Source organism: Melozone crissalis, unplaced genomic scaffold, assembly GCF_028551555.1.
Source record: "Melozone crissalis strain CALT ecotype California unplaced genomic scaffold, PUWL_Pcris_2 ptg000088l_1, whole genome shotgun sequence".
Lineage (NCBI taxonomy): Eukaryota > Metazoa > Chordata > Aves > Passeriformes > Passerellidae > Melozone > Melozone crissalis.
This window is the reverse complement of record NW_026535865.1, coordinates 1,682,184-1,706,551: the sequence shown is the minus strand read 5'-3', so window position 1 is coordinate 1,706,551 and position 24,368 is coordinate 1,682,184. Positions and strand designations below refer to the sequence as shown.

Sequence of the window (24,368 nt, the reverse complement as noted above, 5' to 3'; positions counted from 1 at the left end):
AATCTAAATGAGAATTATGAATATTCATTAGGTGTGGAGATTAATATGCATAATTATGCAAATTAGACAGCAATTAAACACCAATTCTCTGGGGAAATGATTAACACAAAGGCACAGAAATAGAAGGATGTAATTTGAAAGAAGTTTCTGGTTAAATGAACAGTGAGGGGAGCGGAGGAGACAAATCTGAGGCATGTTTGCCATAATAATCAGCTTTGCCAAGCAAAATGGGAGTGAGCCTTGACCCCCTGCCCCCCTGTCCTTGCTGCCACTCAGCTCCTGCTCTCACAAGGGCATCCTGGGGCATCTGGAGGTGCCACCCCCATTGGAAGAACCAGCACAGGATGGGTCCCCAGAGAGCCACAGGGCCCTGGTGCTGCTGCTGGAGGGTCTGATGTCACTGCAGTGTGCCCCTGCTGGGGACAGGGGTGTCCTTGGGTTGGGAGGTGTCCATGGTTGGTGCCACCCTCACTCTCAGCCTTGTGCACATCTGGGATTTCTTCTGTCCTACCCAGCAGAGTGCACAGTGTTTGTGCAGCACCTCAAAAGATGATGGATGCCCCCACCCTGCCCAGCCCCTCCCAAATCCCTGGATTTGCTCCCTTTGAACACCAACTGCTGCTCCCCAGCCCCTGGTCACCCACTGGAGGAGGAGGTGCAGCAGCACAGTCAGAGATCCTGCAGCTGAGTCAGGTTGAGGTTTTTTCCAGAAGGTTCCTTCTGTGTGGTTTGGTATCAGCTGGAACTGTGGGAGCTGTGCTGATGCAACATCCCCAGGGTTTTGTGTCATGGTGGACATTCCCAGCTCACTGAAGGGCTCCAGGAGAGCTGCAGAGGGACTGGGGACAAGGCCTGCAGGGACAGGACACAGGGATGGCTCCCACTGCCACAGGGCAGGGCTGGGTGGGAGATTGGGAATCAGGAATTGTGGAATCCATCCCTGGAATGGATTTCCCAGAGCAGCTGGGGCTGCCCCTGGATCCCTGGCAGTGCCAAGGCCAGGCTGGGCAGTGGGAGGTGTCCCTGCCATGGCAGGGGTGGCACTGGATGGGCTCTGAGGTCCCTCCCAGCCCAGCCCATGCCCGGCTCTCTGCCTGCCCAGGAGGTGCCGCCTGCCTGGCCTTGGCAGGGGATGAAAGGAGCTCAGCTCCCACCACAGCCTGTGCAGGAACATTGCAGAACCTCCTGCCTGCTCCTCTGCTGGATCCCTTTGTGCTGAGGATCCTCTGGGCAGGGCTGGAGCTGAGAGGGCTGGGGGTGTGCTCTGATGGCCCCACTTCCTCAGGGGGACCTTGGGGGGCTGAAAGGGCCCCCCCAGACAGGTGACTCTGTAATGTTGGACCCCCAGCAATTCCCACCTTTGGGCACTCTTTCACTCTGCTCAGATTGAATTGAGTGTGGCCCACGATCTTGCACCACCATGGGCAAAATTCAAGTCCTGCTGGAGCATCCAGATGGATGCAATGTGGTTTTGATTTATAGTTCAGTCTCTTTCACTGCTGCTCTCTGGGGGAAGGAGGTTCGTGGGTGCTCTCTGGAATAAAGGAGTTAAAATACTTGTTTCTCCTCTTCCCACTGTCCCATGTTTTGAACCATTTCCAAGCTGTGGTGGGATGTGCTTTGAAGTTTGTGGAATAACTCCCAGTGGGAGTGGGAAGGTGAGGAGGCAGAGGGGAGGCTGGGTCACGCCAAGTGGAAGTGGTTTATTAATGAAAATATTGTTTTGTTTGTAGAAGGAAGAGTTAATTTTACGAGAACACCTTTGAGGCTTTGCTGATAAAGCAAAGAGTAACCTTTGTTCTTCCTGTTTTTCGCTAGGCTTGGATGAAAGGCCGGGATCAGGTTCCTGGGGAACGGCAGATCAAAACAGCTCCACGTTTGACCAAGGCAGGGTAAGGACAAAGCACAAGCACCAAACTCCAACCAAAACAAAACAGGGTCCTTCCCAGGCCTGCCAGAGCCAGGTCTAACCCTGCAACAGCTTTTCTGACCCACTCTGGACATGGGTTCTGTGAACTCTCTGGGGTTTTCCCCATCCCCATCTCCCCAGCTTTGCTGCCTTGAGGTCCCTTTGAGGTTCCCTTGAGGTTCCTCCTCCCAGATCTGCACTAGGCTGGGCTCCTGTGGCTGCTCAGGCATCTCCCTCCCTGCACCCAGTGTTGGTGTGGGGAGAGGGGACCCAGGGGTGGGACAGGTCCCCAAAGGAGACACAGATGGGTGGGTGGAGGGATCTCATCTGATGGCAAAGCTTCCTGAGCATCCACCCACAAGGTTTTGGGAACCTGAGGAGGGAATCCCTGCAGTCCACCACATTGTCTGGCCATGGCACCCCTGGTGGGGATGGAGACTTGGGAAGGTTTTGCAGGGAAGGAGTTGAGGCTGCAGCACTCATGACTGGGGCCTGAGTATGGGAAGAGAGAAATGCCACAAACTTCATGGAAATGGTGTAATTTTTGTTTTAATGGCTTTGTGTGATTCATTTTTGCAATGGCACCTTGCCCTCCTCTCCCATCAGCAGCAGAGCTGGGGCTGTGCTGTCAACTCTCATTTGTATATATAGAATTGATATATTTATATAAATATATCTAAAAATATACATTTATATTTATCCAGCCTTTTCCTTTCCCCTTCACCCTCCTGGTTCAGGGAGGGGCTGCCTGGATTTTACCTGATGGGTGACAAAAAGCTGCCAGCATGGTTCAAAGTGGTTCCATGTCCCCTCTTGCCATGTCCCCTCCCAATGCCCTCTGCACTGCCCAGCTCTCTCTTGGCATGAAGATAAAATCCTTTCTGTCCCTTTTCACAAGGAGCCTTTGGCTTTGCCCCTTCCTGGGGGTGGCTGGGCCCTGTCAGCCTCGTGTTTTGTCCCCTGCTGTGTGTGACTGTCCCCTGTTGTCCCAGCAGAGCTATGGTGAAGGCCCCCACTACGGCGAGCACCGGGAGCTGCCGTCCCACAACAGCATCTCCTCGTCCCCGTTCCTGGGAGCTGGACTCGTGGGTGAGTGCTGGGACAGCATTCCCTGTGCTGGGCCTGCTCCAGGTGTGCTCCAGGGAGGTGGCACCCAGAGGTTCCATCAGTGCCAGCTGTGCCAGCTGTTTCATGTGTGTGGTTATGTTTCCCTGCTCTGTGGTAGCACCCCAAGGCAGGGGTGCCCCCTCCAGGTCAGTGCCCCCCAGGATGGGCTGAGTGTGCCCCTGGGAGCTGGGAATTAGGGGTGGGAGAGATGTTTATTGTTAAGGATTTAAGGATTTGGGATGACCCTGCTCATGTGGGGAGGTGGCACCAGATGATCCCACCATGGTCACCTCCAGCCAGACCCCCTGAGTGACTGTGATGTGCAAGGGGCTGTGTCACTCCCCAGAGAGCTGGGGGTGCTCCCTTTGGAGCTGGGGGTGCTCCCTGTGCTGCAGTGGGGTTTGGAGGGGCCTCTTCCCACATCCTGCCAGGCTCCAGCAGCCTGGTGTGGCCCCTGATGCCCAGCTCCAGGCAGGCAGCATGAGGAGCTCACAGGGACAGTGATCCCTCATGGCTGATGTGTGTGACCATTCACCCAGTCACCTCAGGGGTGGGAGGGGAGATTAAGAGCAGAAAATATCCCTCCTGGAGGGCTTAGAGAGCTCTAATGGCATTAGGTCAGGAATTGGGGTTAGTCCTCCCCACCTTTGCCCACGCAGGGGTGGTTGAAATGCTCCAGCACATGTGGAAGGAGCAGGGCTGGGGCAGGGCTTGCCCGTGGTGAGAAGAGAGGGGTAAGAAAAGGGAATCCTGTTTGAAACAAAATCCTCCAACACAAAATCCCCCCTGTGGATGTGGTGGCAGAGGGGAGGAGCAGAGCAGGGCTGTGCTGGGACAGGAGCAGCCACACGTTGGCCCCTCCTGGCCTGGGTCAGGGCTTGGGGCTCACTGTGGGCTCTGCCTCCCCCTTTCCCCCCTTGTGCTGTTGGGGACAATGTTTGGGTGTCCCTTGGGGATCTGTGCAGGGGAAGGAGCCTTTCCAAGCCCGAGGGGGATCCCAGATACAGCCAGTGCTCACCCTCCTGCACAGGTCCTGTCACACTGAGACTGATCTGACAGGAGCAGGGAGCAAGGACAGGAACTGGGAGGCTGCAGGGTGCAGTGGCCCTTGGGGTAAGGGAGCAGTGGAGTGTGTCCATCCAGATTTCTGTCCTTCCAGATTTCTGTGCTGGGAGCTGTGTCACAAACCCCACAAGCAGCAAAGTCCATGGGACAGGCAGGGCTGGAGGGATCTGCCTGGCCCAGGACAGAAGGAAAGCAGCTCTGGGTTTGAGGGGAGCAGGACACTGCCAGCACATCCCTGAAACCCCACAGGCTGCATCCCTGCCCAAGCCTTGGGTGTCTCCCCAGCCCAAGCCTTCCTCCCCTGCCCAGGGTCCCCTCCCAGGGGCAGTGAGGAAGGATCTGCCCTGTCCCTCTGTGCCCCAGAGGATGTCAGTGGAGCACAGAGAAGTTTCTGGGAGCACAGGGGAGCCCTGCTGCAGCTCAGCACGGTTTGGGGGGGATGTGCGTGGGGGACCCAGCCCAGCCCTGGGGCCAAGGCAGCCCTGAGAGTTCCCAGCTGAGAAGGAGCTCCTGGGGAGGAACAGGAGGTTTCCCCTTTGATGTGTGTGGGGAAGGTGCCTCTGGCTGCCTCTCCAAGCCCAACCTGTCCCTGGCACGTGGGGCCTCCCTGGGGGACTCCAGTGGCTCTGGGGCCCAGGGGGAGCCTGGCCCTGTGACCAGCAGGGCTGTGGCCACGCTGAGGGACCCAGGGCTCCAGGGGCAGCGCCAGGAGCACCACCACTGAGATGGGGAACAGGCAGCAGGGAAGGGTTCCTCACATTTCCAAGTCCCTTTTGTTTCTAAAATTGAATGTGGTTAAAGTAGAAAGCATCGGTTCTGGGAGCAGGTTCCAAAATGCATAAATCATTTTTCATTGTATAATCAAAGAATCACAGAGTGCTTTGGGTGGGAAGGGACCTCAAAGCCCATCCAGTGCCATGGCAGGGACACCTTCCACTGTCCCAGGCTGCTCCAAGCCCTGCCCAGCCTGGCCTTGGGCACTGCCAGGGATCCAGGGGCAGCCCCAGCTGCTCTGGGCACCCTGTGCCAGGGCCTGCCCACCCTCAGAGCCAGCAATTCCCTCCCAATATCCAATCTAGACCTCCCTCTTTGCTCCTGTGCTGGGAAGGAAGGACATGGGGAAGTGCAGGGGTGGGATTTTCTTTTCCTCTTTTCCAAGCTGCTTCTGAAAACTTTTACAGTGGCAAACTGCAAAGGGATAAGGGAGAGGACAGGCAGGAAAATAAAATAAAATAAAATAAAATAAAATAAAATAAAATAAAATAAAATAAAATAAAATAATCCTTCTGTAAAAGCAGAGGAAAAATGGGAGGGAAAGGGGAGTTTTGGCAATGTGTCCCCCTCTGCCAGGCCCTGGTGCCAGCAAGGTGCCCCTCAGGGAGGGAAGTTCATGTTAATGGGGTGGGAATTTCAAAATCTGAGGAGGTGAAGGGAGCAGGTGAGAATGAACATGTTGGGGTTGTTGATGGATGAAAGGTGTGTGAAATATCCAAGCCCTTCTCCAAGATCAGAATTTTTCTCTCTTTCCCACTCATCTCTGTTTCTTCAAGGAGGATCAGGACTGTGGGAAGAACCATTTTGGGAGCAGCCTGGATGCTCTGTGTTGGCAATGATGAGTTGGGCCAGCAGAGAGGGAGGCTGAGCTGAAAGGGGCCCCCAAAGTCAGCACTGAGCACTCAGGGTGGTGGTGGCTCCTCCTGGGACCCCCATCCTCTGGATTTTGTGTTCCTGCAGTCTGTGCATGTCCCAGGGCCAGGCTGTCCTCTGGGGATGGCTTTAGGGACAGGGAGCACCTTTCCCCAGCAAAGGGACGCTGCAGCAGGCAGCACTCATTGGAGAAATTGAGCAAATGGGGATTTCTTGTCTCAATTTTCCACATGGAAAAGGAGGCTGTGCTCTGACAGTCTGGTGGGCTGAGCAGCTCCTGCCAGCCTGAGCTTTGGAGCAGTGATCACATCCCTTCAGGGTGGAGCCTTCCCCTGTCCCTGCAGCCTGGTGGCATTTGGGGCCCTGGAGGGGGATCCCAGATACAGGCACTGCTCACCCTCCTGCACAGGTCCTGTCACACTGAGACTGATCTGACAGGAGCAGGGAGCAAGGACAGGAACTGGGAGGCTGCAGGGGTAAGGGAGCAGTGGAGTGTGTCCATCCAGATTTCTGTCCTTCCAGGTTTCTGTGCTGGGAGCTGTGTCACAAACCCCACAAGCAGCAAAGTCCATGGGACAGGCAGGGCTGGAGGGATCTGCCTGGCCCAGGACAGAAGGAAAGCAGCTCTGGTTTGAGGGGAGCAGGACACTGCCAGCACATCCCTGAAACCCCACAGGCTGCATCCCTGCCCTTTTCTCCTGTCCTGGTTGGGCCCTTGGGTGTCACCCCTGCCCAGGGTCCCCTCCCAGGGCAGTGAGGACGGGGCTGCTCAGCCCCTGGGGTGGAGCTGGGGGAGCACAAAGCTCTGATTTAACCCCTGCTGTTCCCTGCAGTGGCCCCAGGGAGGGATGGTCACTGCTCCTCACCCCATCCAGCCCAGTCTTGGGTGGTGACCTTGTGGATGACAGGGTGCACACCTGAGCCAAAAGCAGTTTGAAAGGAAAAGCACAGATTTCTGTTCAGCTGTTGAGTTTGAGTTCACGGATGTTTTTTGGATGAGCATGGGGCACGATGGGAGCTTGGCTTTAGGAGGCACCTTCAGCACAGAGCTGAGGGGCTGCACTGACACAGCACTGGGGGAGATGCTTCCCCCAGCAGGGCTCCCACAGGCTCTGGGTGCTGCCCCTCTTGCTCTCACTAAAGGCACAGTGTGAGGGGAACCTTCAGTTCCTGCCCTCAGCCACAACTTCAGCTCCACAGGTGATGGGGAAAACCAGGATGGACTGGGCAGGGACCTCTGGGCTGTGTTGCACTGGATGGAATAACCTAAATTTGTCTAAAGAATAAGAAAATAAATTAGAAAGTGCCCAAAGCAGGGACACGGAGCTGGGGAAGGGCTGAGGAGCAGCTGAGGGCACTTGGCTGGTTCAGCTGCAGCCCAGGAGACTGAGGGGAGGCTCCTCGGGGGCTGCAGCTCCTCCCCAGGGCAGGCACAGGGGCAGGGGCTGAGCTCTGCTCTGGCACAGGGACAGGAGCCCAGCAAGGGCTGCAGCTGTGCCAGGCCTTGGCATGGAGCTCAGGGCAAGGTTCTGCCCCCCGAGGCTGCTGGGCACTGCCCAGGCTGCCCAGGCAATGGTGCCAAGGCTGCCAGAGCTGCAGGAGCTCCCAGGGCTGCTCAGGGTGGGGGTGTTGGGGTGGCTGTGCAGGGACAGGGGCTGGGATCAATGATCCCTGAGGGTCCCTTCCCACTGAGCACATTCCAGGACTCCATGGTCTGTCCAGTCTCTGAGCCTGTGTGGAGCTGGCTGTGCTGGCAGTGCAGGCAGTGGGGTCGTGTCTGTCACTCCTGGTGTCACCTGAGCTCTCAGTGGCTGCTGCTGCCCAGGGTGACAGAGCTGGACAGGGCTCTGAGCAGCCTGGGCTGGTGGAAGGTGGAACAGGATGGTCCCTAAGGTCTCTCCCAACCCAAACCAGCACTCCCAGGGGTGCTCAGGGTGGGGGTGTTGGGGTGGCTGTGCAGGGACAGGGGCTGCACTGATCATCCCTGAGGGTCCCACCCAGCTCAGGATATTCCAGGATTTTGTGATTCTAAACCCCTGAATGGAAACACCCTCAGTGCTCTGAATGAGGGGCATCCCAGGCTGGGTGGGTGCAGAACCAATCTCTGAGCCCTCCATTGCTCCCTGCTCCAAGTTTCCCAGCTCTGAGCCTTTGGTGCTGCTCCTGGAGCACAGGGAAGCTCCTGGGGAGTTCTGAGCTGCCCAGCCTGGGTGGGGACAGGGGACAGGAGCATCCCTGGCTGTCCCAGTGACAAACCAGCTCAGCTCATCCCAGTGGACGAGGAGGGTGAGGAGGGCTTTTCCAAGTCACCAATTTCACAATTTACCATTCATCTTCAGCAGGGACAGGGTGGGGAGTGGGGTGGTTAAACAACAAGGAAACTGATAAGCCATAACAGATTTCTTTCTAGTAATTATTTCTAGTAATTAGCTGCCTTTCAGAGCAGTGCTCCTAATCGGGTGGGTATTGTCAGTGCCTGTAGATTGGGGTCTTCCTGGACAATGGGTTTAATCAGGGAGTGGTCGCTGCTCCTGCTTTTTTCTTTTTTTCCTCCCTGTTTTTAATCCCTGGCTGTGTTTTGCCTCCCCTTTTCCCCCAGGCCAGAATTGTAATGGAATTCTAATGGAATTAGCAGAGTGGGGCTGGGGGAGGTGCGTGGTGGGTGGTGGCTCTGCTGGGGCTGAGGTGATGTGGGGGCACTGGTTCTGCCAGTGGCTGCTGGAAAAACTTGTAGGCAGCATTTAAATATTTTATTCTTGGCCTGTCAAGTGCAGGGCCAGGAGTTGGACTTCAGTGATCCTGTGGATCCCTTCCAGCTCAGGCGAGTTCCTTCCCTCCACCCCCATATCTCAGGCTGTTCTGTGATTCTGTGGTTTATGAGAGAAATGGCAACGCCATGATTTATTATTATTTAAAAGCAGTTTGCTGCAGTGGAGGTGAGATGCTGCCCTGATCCAGGGTGCCAAAGCCAATGCCTGACATTGCCAGGGTGGGTGGGAACCTCTGGGAAGAGTAGTTTGTGTTTTTCCACCTCAAGCTCAGAAGCAGATGTGCACTGGAGGAGTGGCACAAGCAGCGTGGGGGTTCCTCTGGAAAAGCCCTGGGTGCAGGCAGGGCTGGGGGAGGCAAATCCTGCAAGAGGGAACATGCTGGGAGAGCAGGGAGGCTGGGAAAGGCTCCTCGGGCAGGGCTGGAGGCAGCACAGGCACATGGGGGCAGGAGATGGCAGGGGAGAGGCACGAGGGGATGCCAGGAGGGTCTGGAAATGCTGAATGCTCTCTGAGTGTGTGGGTGCACTGGCTCGAGGTGCCTCCAGTGTGCTTCACCTCCTTTCCAAAGGAAACCCCTTTCCTCTTTGAGGATTTATTCCCACTGTCTTCTCCTCCTCCTCCCACAGGATCCCTTCACATCTGCAGGATTTCAGTAATTCTGCTGGCAGCAAGGTGGGGTTTGGGGAGATTCCTGGTGGGTTTTTCCCAAGTTACTGAGATGTGTCTCCATCCTGGTCCTTGCCTCCTTCTTTACCACCTTTGACACTTTGCCACCTTTCCTGGTTGGTGCCCTGGGCTGTGGCTGCCAAGGGGTGACAGGATGGGTCTGGGATTGCCACCTGTGCCATCTGCATGCCCACAGAAACAGCTCCTTCTGCTGGCAAGCTCAGCCCTTCCTTGCCCAGCTCTGCACCTTTTGAATTTCAGCAGGCTTAGGTACATTCCAATCCAGAAAGGTGCCATTCTTCCTTCTGCCAGTTAAATGTAAAATCTCTTTTGCTGAGTTTTTTACTGCATTTTTCGCTTGTTATGTGATGATGGAGGGTGCAGGAGCTGGAGCTGCCAGGGCTGCACTCCCTTTGCCAATGTCCCCCATCCCATGGGGCACCCACAGACCCGAGGGTGCTGCAGATGCTGAGTGAGGAATGAGAGACATCCAGAGGAGGTTGTGGGTTTGGGGCAGTGCAGAGCTGGCACTGGGTTCACAGAATGCTGGAATATCCTGAGCTGGAAGGGACCCTCAGGGATCATTGATCCCAGCTCTGTCCCTGCACAGCCACCCCAACACCCGCACCCTGAGCACCCCTGGGAGCTCCTGCAGCTCTGGCAGCCTTGGCACCATTCCCTGGGCAGCCTGGGCAGTGCCCAGCAGCCTCGGGGGGCAGAACCTTGCCCTGAGCTCCATGCCAAGGCCTGGCACAGCTGCAGCCCTTGCTGGGCTCCTGTCCCTGTGCCAGAGCAGAGCTCAGCCCCTGCCCCTGTGCCTGCCCTGGGGAGGAGCTGCAGCCCCTGAGGAGCCTCCCCTCGGTCTCCTGGGCTGCAGCTGAACCAGCCAAGTGCCCTCAGCTGCTCCTCAGCCCTTCCCCAGCTCCGTGTCCCTCCTCTGGGCACTCTCCAACAGCTTTGGGTCCTTCTGATGTCGTGGTGCCCAAAGTGCCCCCAGCACTGGAGCTGAGGCTGCCCCAGGGCAGAGCAGAGTGGGACAATCCCTCCCTGGGCCTGGTGCCCCCAGCACAGGGTGGCCCTTGGGGCTGCCAGGACCCAGCAGTGACTCAGATCCAACTGGCACTGACCAGGACCCCCAGGGCCCTTCCCAGGGCGCTGCTCTCCAGCCTCTCATCCCCAGCCTGTCCCTGCACCCAGGGCTGCCCCATCCCTGGGCAGGCTCTGACACTTGCCCTTGTCACTTGTCACGTGGCTGGGGATTGCCCAGTGTCCCTTCAGCTTCCCACACACATCAGGAGCCCCCTGGTTGAGCCCAAGCTCTCTGGTAATGGCAGAGGCTGCTGGGTGGGGTTTGGAGCACCCTGGGCAGTGGAAGGTGCCCATGCCCATGGCAGGGGTGGCACTGGATGAGCTTTAGGGCCCCTTCCAACCCAAACAATTCCATGATTCTGTGATTCCCCACTGCAGTCACACATAGAAGCTGCAGTGTGTTAGCAGAGGGAGACCTGGCTGCTGCTGTCCAGCCAGCCCCCCCTGGCATTACCCTGCTTTTGCTCTGCTTTAGGAGTAATCAGAACCTGCCTGATGCCACAACCTGCTGTGTCCTTTGTGCCCGTGGCTGCTGCTGCAGTGGATGGAGCTCTTAAGCTCTTTTAGAAATTAGGTCATTTAGGAGATCCATCCTCTGACATTGTGACCTTTGTTTACTTAACATTTAAGCCTCTGAAAGGAAATGGCAGCAGCACCCAGGACCTCCTGCTGTCACTGCAGGGAGGGAGGGGAGGCTGAGCTGTGCCAGGACCTCCCCAGCAGGAATGGGGGTCTGGGGCTTGGGGGAATCCACTCTAAAATTTTTGGGTTGAGTTCAAGACCTCCATGGTAAGGTTGCACAATGAGCAGCCTCCTCTCTGTTCCCATCTGGCACAGGAATGACAGAATCCTGGAATGTCCTGAGCTAGGAGGGACCCACAGGTCCATGAGTCCGGCCCCAGAGCAGCTGTGGCTGTCCCTGGATCCCTGGCAGTGCCCAAGGCCAGGCTGGAAGGGGCTTGGAGGAACCTGGGATGGTGGAAGGGGCTGGAATGAGATGGGCTCTGAGATCCCTTTCAGCCCAAACCACTCTGGCATTCTCTGTGCTTCAGGGGGGATGGTTTGAGGCATTTTGCTTCCCCTCCCCTGTTCCTCTGCTCCCCAAACCTCTCAGTGGTGTGGGGAGGGTCCTGCCAGCCCCAGTGCATTAAACTGCATCTTAGTGGCCTGGGGCTGGCTTTAGGCTAAGCAGATTGGCAAAATCCTGCCCCTCCCATTGTGCTCACTAAGCCAGAGCAGAGGCAGGATGTGATGTGTGATCCCCTGTGCAGGAAGGGTTTGGGGGTAGGGCTGGTGCAGTGCCTGTTCCCCACTAGGAGAGTGTCTGGTTGTGCTTCAGAGGGATGGAGAGAATCCCAAAGGACACTGCTGTGCCCCCAGCTGCTGCAGAACAGAACCATTCCCTCCTCCCTTCCCTGGCTGCCCTGGCACCCCTGGGTGCTGCTGGCTGGGCCAGGCTGTGCCCAGGGCAGGGACCATGAGACAGGTGACTGCCAGGATGTTTTAGACAGGGAACATCCCACCAGGTATCTGGGCTCCTTTTTTTTTTGGTTTTTTTTTTTCTTCAAAACTTTATTTTCAGCTGCATGTGTGCAGGGTGAGGTGGTTGTGAGAGAAGCCCTCATTGATCCTGAGTGCCAGGACACAGGGAATGACTCCCACTGCCAGAGGGCAGGGCTGGATGGGATATTGGGAATCAGGAATTGTTCCCTGTGAGGGTGGGCAGGCCCTGGCACAGGGTGCCCAGAGCAGCTGGGGCAGCCCTGGATCCCTGGCAGTGCCCAAGGTCAGGCTGGACAGGGCTTGGAGCAGCCTGGGACAGTGGGAGGTGTCCCTGCCATGGCAGGGGTGGCACTGATGGGCTTCAGGGTCCTTTCCAACCCAAATCCTTCTGGGATCTGTAACTTCACATGGGCACTGCTGGCACGGGGCTGTGCCCACACAGATCCCAGCTGGCTGTGAGGAGCTGCTGGTTTGGGGAAGCTGAACCTCCCCCAGGAGAGAGGCAGAAGGTGCCCAGTGCCCTGTGCAGGGCAGGAGCTCAGCTCTCCTTGGCTGGGAGTGCGTTTCCCTGGGCTCTGTCCTGGCCCTTGGTGTGCTCTGCCCTGCCCCTGCCAGGTCCAGCTCTCAGTGTCTGCAGGGAGCCTTTGGCTGGGGGCTGGCACTGCCAGTGTCCATGGCCACAAACACTGCCCTGTGCCACTGCAGCTCCGGGCTTTTGGTGGGTTTGGTCCTGCTCTCTGTGAACTTAGAGCAGCTCCTGCTTTAGCACAAGCTCTCTGGCTGTCCCCTCATGGGAGGGCAGGGTGAGCTCCTTTATGGGACACAGGATTTGTCCCTTGGCAGGGTCCAGGAGCCTGGGGTCAAAAACCCCCCTCCACTTCCCTCTTACCCCAAACCTTGTCTTTTCTCTTCTCCTTCTGCAGGGAAGAGCAGTGAAAGAGCCTCATACTCCACGTTTGGAAGAGACACAGGGATGCCAGGACTAAACCAGGTAATGATAAAATGCACTGAGATTTTCTGCTTCATTTACTGGCTCCCAAGAGTGGGAATCTGATAATGAAACCAGCCTGGATTTCCATCTCATCTCCATGCATGGGGTCCTGGGAAGCCTCTGCTCTGCTCCAAAACCTCTGTGCAGTGTTGGGGGCTCATACTGGTGTGTGCTGCTGGCTCAGAGGAGGTTAGAGGTTTGTCAGAGGTTGGAAAATGTTGGTTGTAGCAGCCTCTCACTTCTGTCGCAATCTTCTTCAGCCTCATTCATTTTGTTGTTGTTACTCCTGGTTTGGGTTTGATCAGCCCTGGCCCAGCCTCGCTGCCTTCGGGGGGTTCCAGCAGTCAGATCCAAGCTCCTTTCCCTGTGCCAGGCTGGGCATGGGCATGGAGCATTCCAGGAGGCTCCTTCCCCTCCTCTGCCTGCCCTGGGCTTTCCCTCTCCCTCTCCAGCAGCATCTCCCACTTCCCTGGCCACTGTCCAGTGTCCAGTTCTGGGCAGGGTCTCTGAGGGGGTTTCTGTGGTGTTGCAGCATCATTTGAGTGACTGCCAGGTGGAGCTTTGGTTTTATGGTGGGGCTGTGGGTGCAGCAGGAGCTCTGTCCAGCCCTGGGGCAGCATCAGGACCTGGAGCTGCTGGAGGAGATGCTCCAGGGCTGGAGCCAGCCTGGCACAGCTGGGCCTGCTCACCTGGACAGGAGAAGGCTCCAGGGACACCTCAGAGCCCCTTTTGGGGCCTGAAGGGGCTCCAGGAGAGCTGCAGAGGGACTGGGGACAAGGCCTGCAGGGACAGGACACAGGGAATGGCTCCCACTGCCACAGGGCAGGGCTGGATGGGAGATTGGGAATCAGGAATTGTGGAATCCATCCCTGGAATGGATTTCCCAGAGCAGCTGGGGCTGCCCCTGGATCCCTGACAGTGCCCAAGGCCAGGCTGGGCAGGGCTTGGAGTGAGCTGGGACAGTGGGAGGTGTCCCTGCCATGGCAGGGGTGGCACTGGATGAGCTTTGAGGTCTCTCCCAACACAAATCCTCCTGGCACTCCATGATCTCCACAGCCCTGGAAGGGACCCAGCACACCAGGGGCATCTCTGGCAGACACAGCCCAGCCCTGCTGGGTCACCCCATGTGAACCAGGGCTCTGCTGGGGGGAACAGCTCTGCTTCCTGTGGGGAATACCAGAGGTGTCAATGTGAGCTTGGAACACAGCAGAGCAGCCCTGAGATAACCTCCCCTGCAGCCAGCAGCATCCAGAAATAGCTGTTTGGGAAGGAGTGAGCACCTCCCTTTGATGTGTGGCTCCAAGTGCCCCCTCAGTGCCCAGCCTGGCCTGGGGAAGCAGTCCCAGCACCGGAGCCAAGGGAGGAGCTTTTGGCTGGACAGCTTTTATTTTATCCATGTACACACACACATATTACATGTTTTAATTTTACACAAATTTGTCATAATTTCCTCCTCTCTGAAGTGAGGATGTTTCCTTTGCTGGAGCAGCTGTGCTGGCTGTGCCAGAGTGGATTTCATTTACCACTGAAGCTGCTCAAAGAACACTGGGCCCGGTGCCAAGTGTTGCTTTTGGATGTGATGGTTTTGCTGGGCTTTTGTGGAGGAGGGGGAATATAAGGTAACAGGAATGGGGGGGCAAATGGCCGGGGGAGGCCCCGGGAGAGGCGGGCACAGGGCTGGGGATCGGGTGGCAAATCCCACTTGAGGTGGAGAGGAGACAAAACCCCCTTGTGGGGGTGGGGGGAGGCCAGTGGAGCCTCTGTGGCCCCCAGAGCAGTTGTTGCTTCTGGCTCCAGTTTGGGGGAGTGAGGGGGGTTGACTTTTTGTTTTGTTTGTTTTTGAAAAGATGAAAAATTGTCTGGTGGAGATGCCCGGGATGGGGATCATTTTTGGGACCTTGCCCCAAAAATGCCCTGCTCTGGTCGGGCAGAGCTGGCAGGGCATTTCCCCTTTGTTTAACCCTGAACCATCTCCTGGGGCATCCCCAGGCAGAGGAAATGGGAAGAAAACCCCTTTCAGTGGGAAATGGCTCCAAGTCCCAGTGTGTCTCCTGCCTGCAGGAGGAGCAGCTCCGGGATCCCTCCGGGTGCTTTCCTTGGCCGCGCTCAGAGCGGCTCCGGAGCACAGGAAACCTGAGCACTGGAACAGATTGCAGGAATGTCACCAGCTGTGAACACACCAGCTCCTCTTTCCCTCCCTGACCCCTTTCTGGAGGAGACTGAGTTTGAAAGCAAAGGGGTTTTTTTCCAGTTTCTCAAAAGCCTGAAATCCTCCTTTATTTCCATGTGTTGCCCTCGGAAGATGGGTCAAAGCTGAGCTTTTGGGACTTGAGGGCCCTTTGGCAGCCCTGTGCAATTCCATGTAAATACACTGAGCTTCCTCCTGAGGTGAGAGTGCTGGAGGAGAGGCTCCATCCCAGGAGGGAGCACCCTGGGCTCTGGCTCTGCTGCTTCCCAGCGTGCCCAAGGTCAGCAGGGATAAACAGAGGGAGGAGTTTCCTGGCTTTACAAAGAGGGATTTGGCTTTTCCCTGATAAAACTCAGGAGAAAACCACCCTGAGCAGTGGCAGCAACATTCCACAGCACTGGCCACAACATGGGCTGGTGACATGGGGATCATGCTGCCCTCCTGGACATCAAGGTGAGCCTGGTACCATCAAGGTGAGCATGGCACCATGCAGGTCCTACCATGGCACCTGCAAGGTGACCGTGGGACCATGATGTCCCCCTACCATGGCACCTACAAGGTGACTGTAGCACCACAGTGACCCCCATCATGGCACCTACAAGGTGACCATGGGATCACAATGTCCCCCACAATAGCACCTGCAAAGTGACTGCAGCACCACAGTGTCCCCACCATGGCACCTACGAGGTGACTGTAGGATCACAGTGTCCCCACCATGGCACCTGCAAAGTGACCATGGGACCACAATGTCCCCCACCATGGCACCTACAAGGTGACTGTAGCACCACAGTGTCCCCACCATGGCACCTACAAGGTGACCATGGGACCACAGTGTCCCCCACCATGGCACCTACAAGGTGACTGTAGGATCACAATGTCCCCCACCTACAAGGTGACTAGGACCACAGTGTCCCCCTCCATGGCACCTGCTGGTTTGCATCCCTGCTTTGCAGAGGTTCCTTGCTGGGGTCCAGCAGGAAGGCACAAGCTGAAAGCCTCTTTTGTTCCTCCACACCTATTCCCCCACCTCCACCCCCATATTTACGGATTTGCTTTCCCTCCTGGCCCCTTGGCTCGTGTTTATTTTTCCCCTCAGCTGAATTGGTGTGAAGGTGGCTCAAAGCAGCTCTGTTCTCTCCCAGTGAGTCGTTTTGCAGTGTGATTCCATGGAAGGCCTTTTCTCTCTGCTTGTTTGCAGCCTGGTTTCCTGCCCAGCGAGATGGGAATCGCCAGCCCCAGCACGCTGTCCCCCACCGGGGGCAAAGGGGGGGCTCAGTATTTTTCTTACCCCAACAATCCTCGCAGGAGAGGTGCTGAGAGCAGCATAGGTGAGTGACTGTGTGTCCCTGGGTGCCACCATGCCACCTGGGCAGGTGCCCTGCTCAGAGCTGCCCTGGGGAATGAGGGCATGGATGCTGGGAATGAGGGACTGATGTTGCCATGTGTGCCCCTGGCATGAATCTGGTGTTTGCTCTGTTTTGGGGAAGGAATGCATATAAATATCTCTTTTATATGTATAGAGAGAGATCTAACCTCAAAAGAGTCAGGTAGAATTTCCCTCTTTCTGGAAAATGCCAGATTAGCTGAAAGCAGCAAATGGCTTGAGGTTTTTGTAAAAACACCTCCAGCCACACTGCCCATCACTGATCCTTCCTGGCAATCCCTGGGCTGCTCTGGAGGCTGTTCCTGTGCCTGGGCCCTCCTGGAGCTGCAGCAGCAGGACTGGCAGAGCAGGGTGTGGGAGGCAGCAGGAGGGGCTGGAGCTGTGCCTGGGACCAGGGAATGTTTGCTCCAGGAGCTCTCCCTGCCCGCTCTGCTGTTCCCAAGCAGGGCTTGCCCATGTCTGGATGGATCTGGGAATAAAGGCTGGGGTCAGGTGTGAGTTTAACTTGAGAGGGAACACAAGCTCCAGTTCCCCAGAACTGCAGTTTCTCGTCACAGTTCCCCTGCACCCACCAGAGCCACTTTCCTGCTGCTATTTTGGGCTTTCCCCAACGAGTGAAACCAGAAGTGACCCAGTGATGGGTGCACTTTTCAATGCTTTTCAGAAAAAGGCACCTACTCTGGTGCTGCCACTTGAGCCTGGAAAATGATTCTCTAGCATTCTGTGGGATGAATTTCTGCTCTGGAGGCAATCCCAGCAGAGTCCCTGGCTTGGCAGGTTGCTGTGTTAGCACCCTGCACCCCCAGCCAGGGCTTTCCTTAATTATAAATTTTAAAAAATATTATTAAAAATAATTTTTAAAAGTATAGGAAAATAGTTATAAAAATAATAATTATGAAAAATAGAATTTAAAAAAAATTAGCCAGTTCTTCCCCTTAAACCACTTCAAATGTCTCCCCACCACCTCCCTGACCTGTCCCCTTCCCCCAGGACACTGTGTCCCCTCCAGAGCTGGAACTGGAGGGATGAGGGATGGGCTGGGGTCTGTCCCTGAGAAGCACACCCCTGCCTCCTGCAGCAGTGAAGCTTTCCCAATTCTATCCCTGTGTAGGAAGCAAATGAAAATACAGCCCAGCCCTGCATGTGTTCCCTTTCTGCATCCTCTCTCCACAAACCCACTTCAAGTTAAAAGTGTTTCCAAAAAAAAACCCCAATGAGGGGTTATAACGTTAAATGTTATTATATTTATGGGCTCAGTCTCTCCCAACAAACCCTTCCTGTCCTGGGATCTCTGTGTGGGTATGAAACCTGCCCCAAAGGGAGCAGACAAGATTTGGAGAGGCTCAGCCTTGGACATTTTCAGTGTTGGTGCTTCCTTGGCCATGGGACATTTGGAATCTCAGCCCTGTCTGTAGCTGCAGTTTCCAGCCCCAGAGACTTTTGCTGCGGCTCATTTCCCTTCACTCTAACCCTTGCAAACTCAGATCCTCTCTTGTCTGACAGATGGACAGCCCAAAAAGGTTCGGAAGGTGCCTCCTGGACTCCCCTCCTCGGTAAGTGCAGCACTTGTGTTCCCATTCCCTGCTCCCTGTGCCCCAAAATCCTGAGTGCCTGCAGCCCCAAACTGGCCAGCAGTGGGGTACTGATGGCAACATTGCAGACTTTGCTGGATTTCTCCCAAACCAAAGCTGCCAGCAGCTATGACCCTGCCTGCTGATAGAGCCCCAAGCACCACCTCTGAGCTGGTACCCAAACCCAGGGGAAATGATTCTTTTTCCCATGGAAAATGGCCTCCATTTGGGGCCACTCACACTGGCCCACACTGGGGTGCCAAACCTAAAAATTCACAAGCTTTACTTGATTTCTCCCTGACTAAAGTTTGCAGAAACTAGGGCTGAGCATTCCCTTAAAATCCCAAATGCCACCTTTGAGCTGATACCCAGAGCCTGGGGAAATTATTCTTTTTCCCATGGAAAATGGCCTCCATTTGTGGCCACTCGCCCTGGCAGACACTGGGGTGCCAACCTAAAAATTCACAAGCTTTGCTTGATTTCTCCCAAACTAAAGCTGCCAGCATCTAGTACCCTGCATGCTGATAGAGCCCCAAATGCCACCTTTAATCTGATACCCAAACCCAAGGGAAATGATTCTTTTTCCCATGGAAAATGGCCTCCATTTGGGGCCACTCACACTGGCCCACACTGGGACACCAACTTAAAACTTTGCAAACTTTGCTTGATTTCTCCCAAGCTAAAGCTTGCAGAAACTAGGACTGAGTGTTCCCTTAAAATCCCAAATGCCACCTCTGAGCTGATACCTGTTGCAGTGTGATGACATAGGGTATTTAATTCCCATAGATACCCAGAGCCTGGGGAAATTACTTCTTTTTCCCATGGAAAATGGCCTCAGCTTGTGGCCACTTGCCCTGGCAGACACTGGGGTACCAAACCTAAAAATTCACAAACTTTGCAGGATTTCTCCCAAACTAAAGCCGCCAGCAACCAGGACCCTGCATGCCCTGCATGCCTCCCGGGCTGGGATTGCGGCGGGATGGGGAAGGGAATTGCCGTGCGGGATAAGGGGCAGCGATGGGGAGCTCGGGGAAGCGATGGGGAGCTCGGGGAAGGAGCCGATGGAGAGCTGGGGAAGCGATGGGAGCTCGGGGAAGGAGATGGGGAGCTCCGAGAAAGAGATGGGGAGCTCGGGGCAGCGATGGGAGCTCGGGGAAGGAGCCGATGGGGAGCTCGGAGAAGGAGATGGGAGCTCGGGGAAGGAGCCGATGGGAGCTGGGGGAAGCGATGGGAGCTCGGGGAAGCGATGGAGAGCTCAGGGAAGGAGCCGATGGGGAGCTCCGGGCAGCGATGGGGAGCTGGGGAAGCGATGGGGAGTTGGGGAAGGAGATGGGGAGCTCGGGGAAGGAGCCGATGGGGAGCTGAAGGAGCCGATGGGGAGCTGAAGGAGCCGTGAGCCCGTGCCGCGTTCGCCGCCGTGTCCGGCTGAAAGGCGACACCGCGGGCTCGGGTTTCGCGCTGGCGCTGGGGCCGGCAGCTGAGCCCGCTCCAGGTGTGCGCTGCTTTATAGGAAAGCTGAGCAGCCTGCAGGAATATCCCTGCTCCCGCGGCTGCTCCAGGGGAACCGACTGAACAATGGCTTTGTGGCTGCAAGTAATGGGATCTGCAGGAAAGCTAATTGGAGCGGGCTGCGGGGTTCCTGCAGGAGCACGGGAGCTGTCTGGGCCGGGGCTGCATTCCTGGCTGGAATGTTCGCTCTGTCCCACTGGGCTCTGTCCCCGGCCCGGGGCTGTGCTGTGCTGGAGACGTGCCCTCAGTCTGTGCTCCATTCCCCAGGGAACACCCCCATCCTGGGGGAAATCCCTGCTCTGGCATTCCCTGGGTGCACAGCTGGAACCGGCACCACAGGCCCTGCCTTTGGGATTGGACCCCCAGGTGCTGGTTCTGGAGGGCACTGAGGCTTTGCCAGCTTGGGCTCACAGACCTGGGGATCCATGTGGATCCACGTGAGGCAAAACCAGCTCCAAGAGTGTGTGTTTTGACAGGGAAAACCTGCTTGAGTCACAATCTGTGTCGCTGCCTCAGATTTCTGTGGGAAATTTGGAGCTTTAAACCCCGGTCGACATGTGGGGAAAACATCACCCCAACAAATGGCCTTTATTGGCCTCGAATTTCAAAGTGTTGGGGCTTGGCCCGTCCTGCTGGCAGAGCCCTGGAGGGCCCAGATTCCCACAGGAAGAGCTGCTTGGTATTTGCCACAGCTCAGCCCCTTCCCTGTGTGTGAGTGACACCTGCGCTCCAGCCTTTCATAGGATCATGGAATGGTTTGGGTTGGCAGGGACATTAAAGTTCATCCAGCGCCACCTCTGCCATGGCCAGGGGCACCTCCACTATCCCAGGGTGCTCAAAGCCCCATCCACCTGGTCTTGGACACTTCCAGGGATCCAGGGCAGCTACAGCTTCTCTGGGAAACCTGTGCCAGGACGAAACTTCCCCAGCATCCAACCTAAATCTCTGTCTCTGCCCTGGCTGTTGCCTCAGCTGCCCCTTGATGCCAAAGCTCCAATTTTCAGAGCAGGGGCTGGTTCTGCCTCTTTCCCTCACCCTCCCTGTGCTGGGAGCTGCAGCTTCCCGGTTTGTTTTTGAACTTCCACACCTGGGGAGACAGATCTGTGCCGAGGCAGCAGCAGAAGTGTGAGGCAGGAGTGGCCTCAAAGGCAGCGGATCAAAGGCTCTTTCTTGTCTGACTCGCCCATGCAGGAGCCCGCCCCGTGTTATCGCTGGACCCCGTGCAAAATAAATAGGTTAATCAGCATCTTATTCAAATGAAGTGCTTTAATCTGTAATTCCCGAGCTGCTTTGAAAACTCGCCGAGGTCAGCGGCTGCAGGAGCTGAGGGAGGGTGGGTGAGCAGAGAGTGATGCCAAGGGCAGCCAGAGGGGTTCAGGGGGTGTGAGCAGCAATGCCAGGCAGGGACGGGCGCAGAGGAGCTGTGCTGGGAACCCAGGGCCCCTGGGCTCAGTGGTTCTGTGCCAAGGAGGCCACAGAGCTGCTCCCAGGGCTGGAGCCCCTCTGGAGCCAGGCTGGGAGAGCTGGGGGTGCTCACCTGGACAGGAGAAGGCTCCAGGGACACCTCAGAGCCCCTGGCAGGGCCTGAAGGGGCTCCAGGAGTCAAAGGGCAGGGCTGGATGGGATATGGGGAATCAGGAATTGTTCCCTGGCAGGGTGGGCAGGCCCTGGCACAGGGTGCCCAGAGCAGCTGTGGCTGCCCCTGGATCCTTGGCAGTGCCCAAGGCCAGGCTGGACAGGGCTCGGAGCAGCCTGGGACAGTGGAAGGTGTCCCTAGAATGGCAGGGGGTTATGAGGTGGGCTTTGAGGTCCCTCTGAACCCAAAGCATTCCATGACTGTGCAGTAGGTGCTGGCTTGGGGCTGCCCTCAGGGCATGGAGCCCCTTGGAGCCTCCCTGCAGCTCTCCAGCTCCTGGCCAGGGGCTGCTGTGTCTGGGCACAGGATCCAGGGCTGGATGTGGCCCCACATCGGCTGCAGTGCCAGAGGAACCCGGGCAGGGATTCTGTGCAAGTTGGTTCCTGCAGGATGTTGTTGCCACAGCGAGTTCAGTGCCTGGGAGCTGTTTCAGGCTGTGCATTCCCAGTCTGGTCACTGCTCTGTTTAGCCTCAGTCTGCCCAAAGTCCCACCCCAGCTTCTGCATTTGAGCAAGAAAAACAGGGAGGGAAAAACAACCCCAGACCACAGAGCGCTGCGGATCCCAGCGCTGGGGCTTTCAGAGCAGCTCTCGCCGCGCTGGCAAATGTTCACCAAAGGAAATGACCTCACCTGGAGGTCCCGGGGCTGCTGGCCTGGGGCTGGGGCCGGGGAATGGGGAATGGGGAATGGGGAATGGGGAATGGGGCCTGGCCCTGATTTCCAGCTGCCTACAGTGCCCAGCCCAGCCCCACCGTGCCCACACATGGCTCTTGCTGGAATTTGCTTTTCACAGCCCCCCCTGTGCTGGACAGCAAAAGGAACAATTAGCAGGGTCAGGCCAGGAGTGTGCTGAAGCTTGGCCCCCCAGGATCGTGCAGGAGATGTTCCAGGGGTGCTGGAGCAGGGTGGGCACGCAGCAAGGTGAATTTCCCTGCTTTGCAGCGCTGGTCCCTCCATCCCTGCCATTTTCTGGCCGTTGTTTTCTCGCTGGGCTCCTGGCTGGGCTGTTGGTGCAGCTGCCGGGCGCTGGCCCCGAGCCAGCCCCTGCCAGATGGCGCGGGGCTCTCAGACGTGCTGCACTCCATTCCCCAGCCCGCTCCCGCTATTTAATCAAATTATAGCAAAAGTCAATTTGCTGGATTCCCGTTCTGCAGTGCCTCCCCCACCCCCCAGCCCATGCGGGGCTCCCTCTGCCCACAGCATCCCGAGGACCAGGGCCTGGAATTCCCTGTTTTGAGCAAGGGACAAAGGGCAGCTGCCTGTGTCTGTCAGGATTTGCCCTTCCCCCTCTCTCTTCTTTTTTGTGTCTTTATTTTACGAGTTCTCTGTAGAGTCGCAGAGTCATTAAGGTTGGAAAAGCCCTCTGAGGGTCACAGAGTCCAACTGTTCCCCAGCACTGCCAAGGCCACTGCTGACCCGTGTCCCCAAGTGCCACATTCACACATTGTGTGAACACTTCAGGGATGGTGACTCCACTCCTACCCCGGGCAGTCTGTTCCAGTGCTTCACAACACTTTCTGTGAAGAAATTTTCCCAGTTTCCAATCTGAACCTCCCCTGGCCCAGCCTGAGGCTGTTCCCTCTGCTCCTGTCCCTGTTCCCTGGGCTGTCCCCTCCTGTCAGGAGCTGTGCAGAGCCACAAGGGCCCCCCTGAGCCTCCTTTGCTCCAGGCTGAGCCCCTTCCCAGCTCCCTCAGCCTCTCCTGGGGCTCCAGACCCTTCCACAGCTGCACTGACCCTTGCTGGATTTCTGGGGGCTTTGGGGTTGTTTTTTAAACAAAAAAGAAGCCTGGCACAGGCTGTCCAGGGCCATGGTGGAGTCACCACCTTGGAATTGTTCAGAAAACGTGGGTGTGGCACTGGAGGACATGGGTTAGTGGTGAGCATGGTGCTGCTGCTGCTTTCATGGTCGGACTTGATCTTAAAGGTCTCTTCCAACCTTAAGGATTCTCTGATTGTTTCTTTTATTCCCCACCATCAATTTTGTCTCTTTTTACTGGTGAGGGCAAGGGCTGGAAGGGAGCAGCTGGCTGTGGGGAAAAAGAAACTCAGGCAAGTTTCCTTCCCAAAGAGAACTGTGTGTGCCAGGCAGGGCCTGGCCCCTGCCCCACCTCTGCTTTCGTCTGGATTAAAAAAAAAAGATTATCGGTTTCAGAATGAATCAAAGGAGATGAAAATAACCTGTGACAAAAGTTCTCACATCATCTGAGAGCTATTTCAGTTTCTTTGAATGCCATTTCGGTTTCTTTGCATGTCGAATTTCTGCTTTAAAAAAAGAAAAGTCTGTTTTTGTCCTGGCAGAAACTGATTTTCGGTCAGGGCTTTCTAGGATAGGTTTGGTAATTTAGAAGGGAAGGAAAAGCTTTTTCTTCTGTTTAATGTGCTGTTAAATCACAGAGCAGAGCAGTGCTGCAGAAATCTGACCCAAGAGTGTGTGAGGGCTGTCTGAGGTTTGTCCCTGCCCTGTGACAGTGGCTGTGAGGGGCTGCTCAGCCCCACATGCCTCAGTTTCCCCTCAGCCTGGTTTTCCTGAGGGCTTTGAGTGGGAGCTGTGCTCAGGAGCCTGGCACAGGGCAGGGTTGGCACAGGGGGGTACCAAGGTGACACAGGTGCCCACTGGCACTGCCCAGCCTGTTCCCCCAGTGTGGGGTCACTGCAGCCGTGGTGGCTTTTGTGGTTACCCAGAAAATGTTATAACCATGGAAAACGGAACTGGAGCAGAGCCGAAACTTCTGCTGGAGCTGGACAGGTTCTGGGGACCAAGGAGGGTGACAGGAACAAACAGAAAGGAACGCTGCACCCTGTCCTCTGTGCCCTCTGCCCTGTCCTCTGTGCCCTGGGCCCTGCTCTGCTCCATGTGGGGCTGAGCCCTTTGAGGACTTTGGCTGAGCTGCTCCAGTTTCCCCCCAGATCTGCTGTGGGATGAATCAAAGCAAAGCTCCTGGGTCATCAGATGGTTTGGGATGGAAGGGACCTCAGTCCCACCCAGTGCCACCCCTGCCATGGCAGGGACACCTCCCACTGTCCCAGGCTGCTCCCAGCCCTGTCCAGCCTGGCCTTGGGCACTGCCAGGGATCCAGGGGCAGCCCCAGCTGCTCTGGGAAATCCATTCCAGGGATGGATTCCACAATTCCTGATTCCCAATCTCCCATCCAGCCCTGCCCTGTGGCAGTGGGAGCCATTCCCTGGGTCCTGTCCCTGCAGGCCTTAAAAGGTCAGTTGAGTGAAGCACCTGCTGATCTGTTGCCATGGCAGAGGTGGTCAAACACTGCTGAAGTTTGAGGTTTGAAGTTTAAGCTGTGCAGGGTTGGGAGCAGCCATGGTGAGGGTGTG

General features: G+C 56.5%; 1 protein-coding gene across 8 annotated transcripts in view; it reads left to right on the top strand.

Moving 5' to 3' along the window:
- TCF3 (transcription factor 3) overlaps positions 1 to 24,368 on the top strand; it is a 79,759-nt gene that overhangs the window by 41,754 nt on the left and 13,637 nt on the right. For 5 of the 8 annotated variants that reach the window (XM_054290913.1, XM_054290912.1, XM_054290911.1 and 2 more), the window contains exons 4-8: positions 1,819 to 1,892; positions 2,902 to 2,998; positions 12,681 to 12,748; positions 16,135 to 16,264; positions 17,824 to 17,873. In XM_054290913.1, coding sequence (XP_054146888.1) covers positions 1,819 to 1,892; positions 2,902 to 2,998; positions 12,681 to 12,748; positions 16,135 to 16,264; positions 17,824 to 17,873 — 419 coding nt within the window. The remainder of the gene's footprint in view (positions 1 to 1,818; positions 1,893 to 2,901; positions 2,999 to 12,680; positions 12,749 to 16,134; positions 16,265 to 17,823; positions 17,874 to 24,368) is intronic. The other 3 variants (XM_054290916.1, XM_054290915.1, XM_054290910.1) reach the window with 1 other exon arrangement.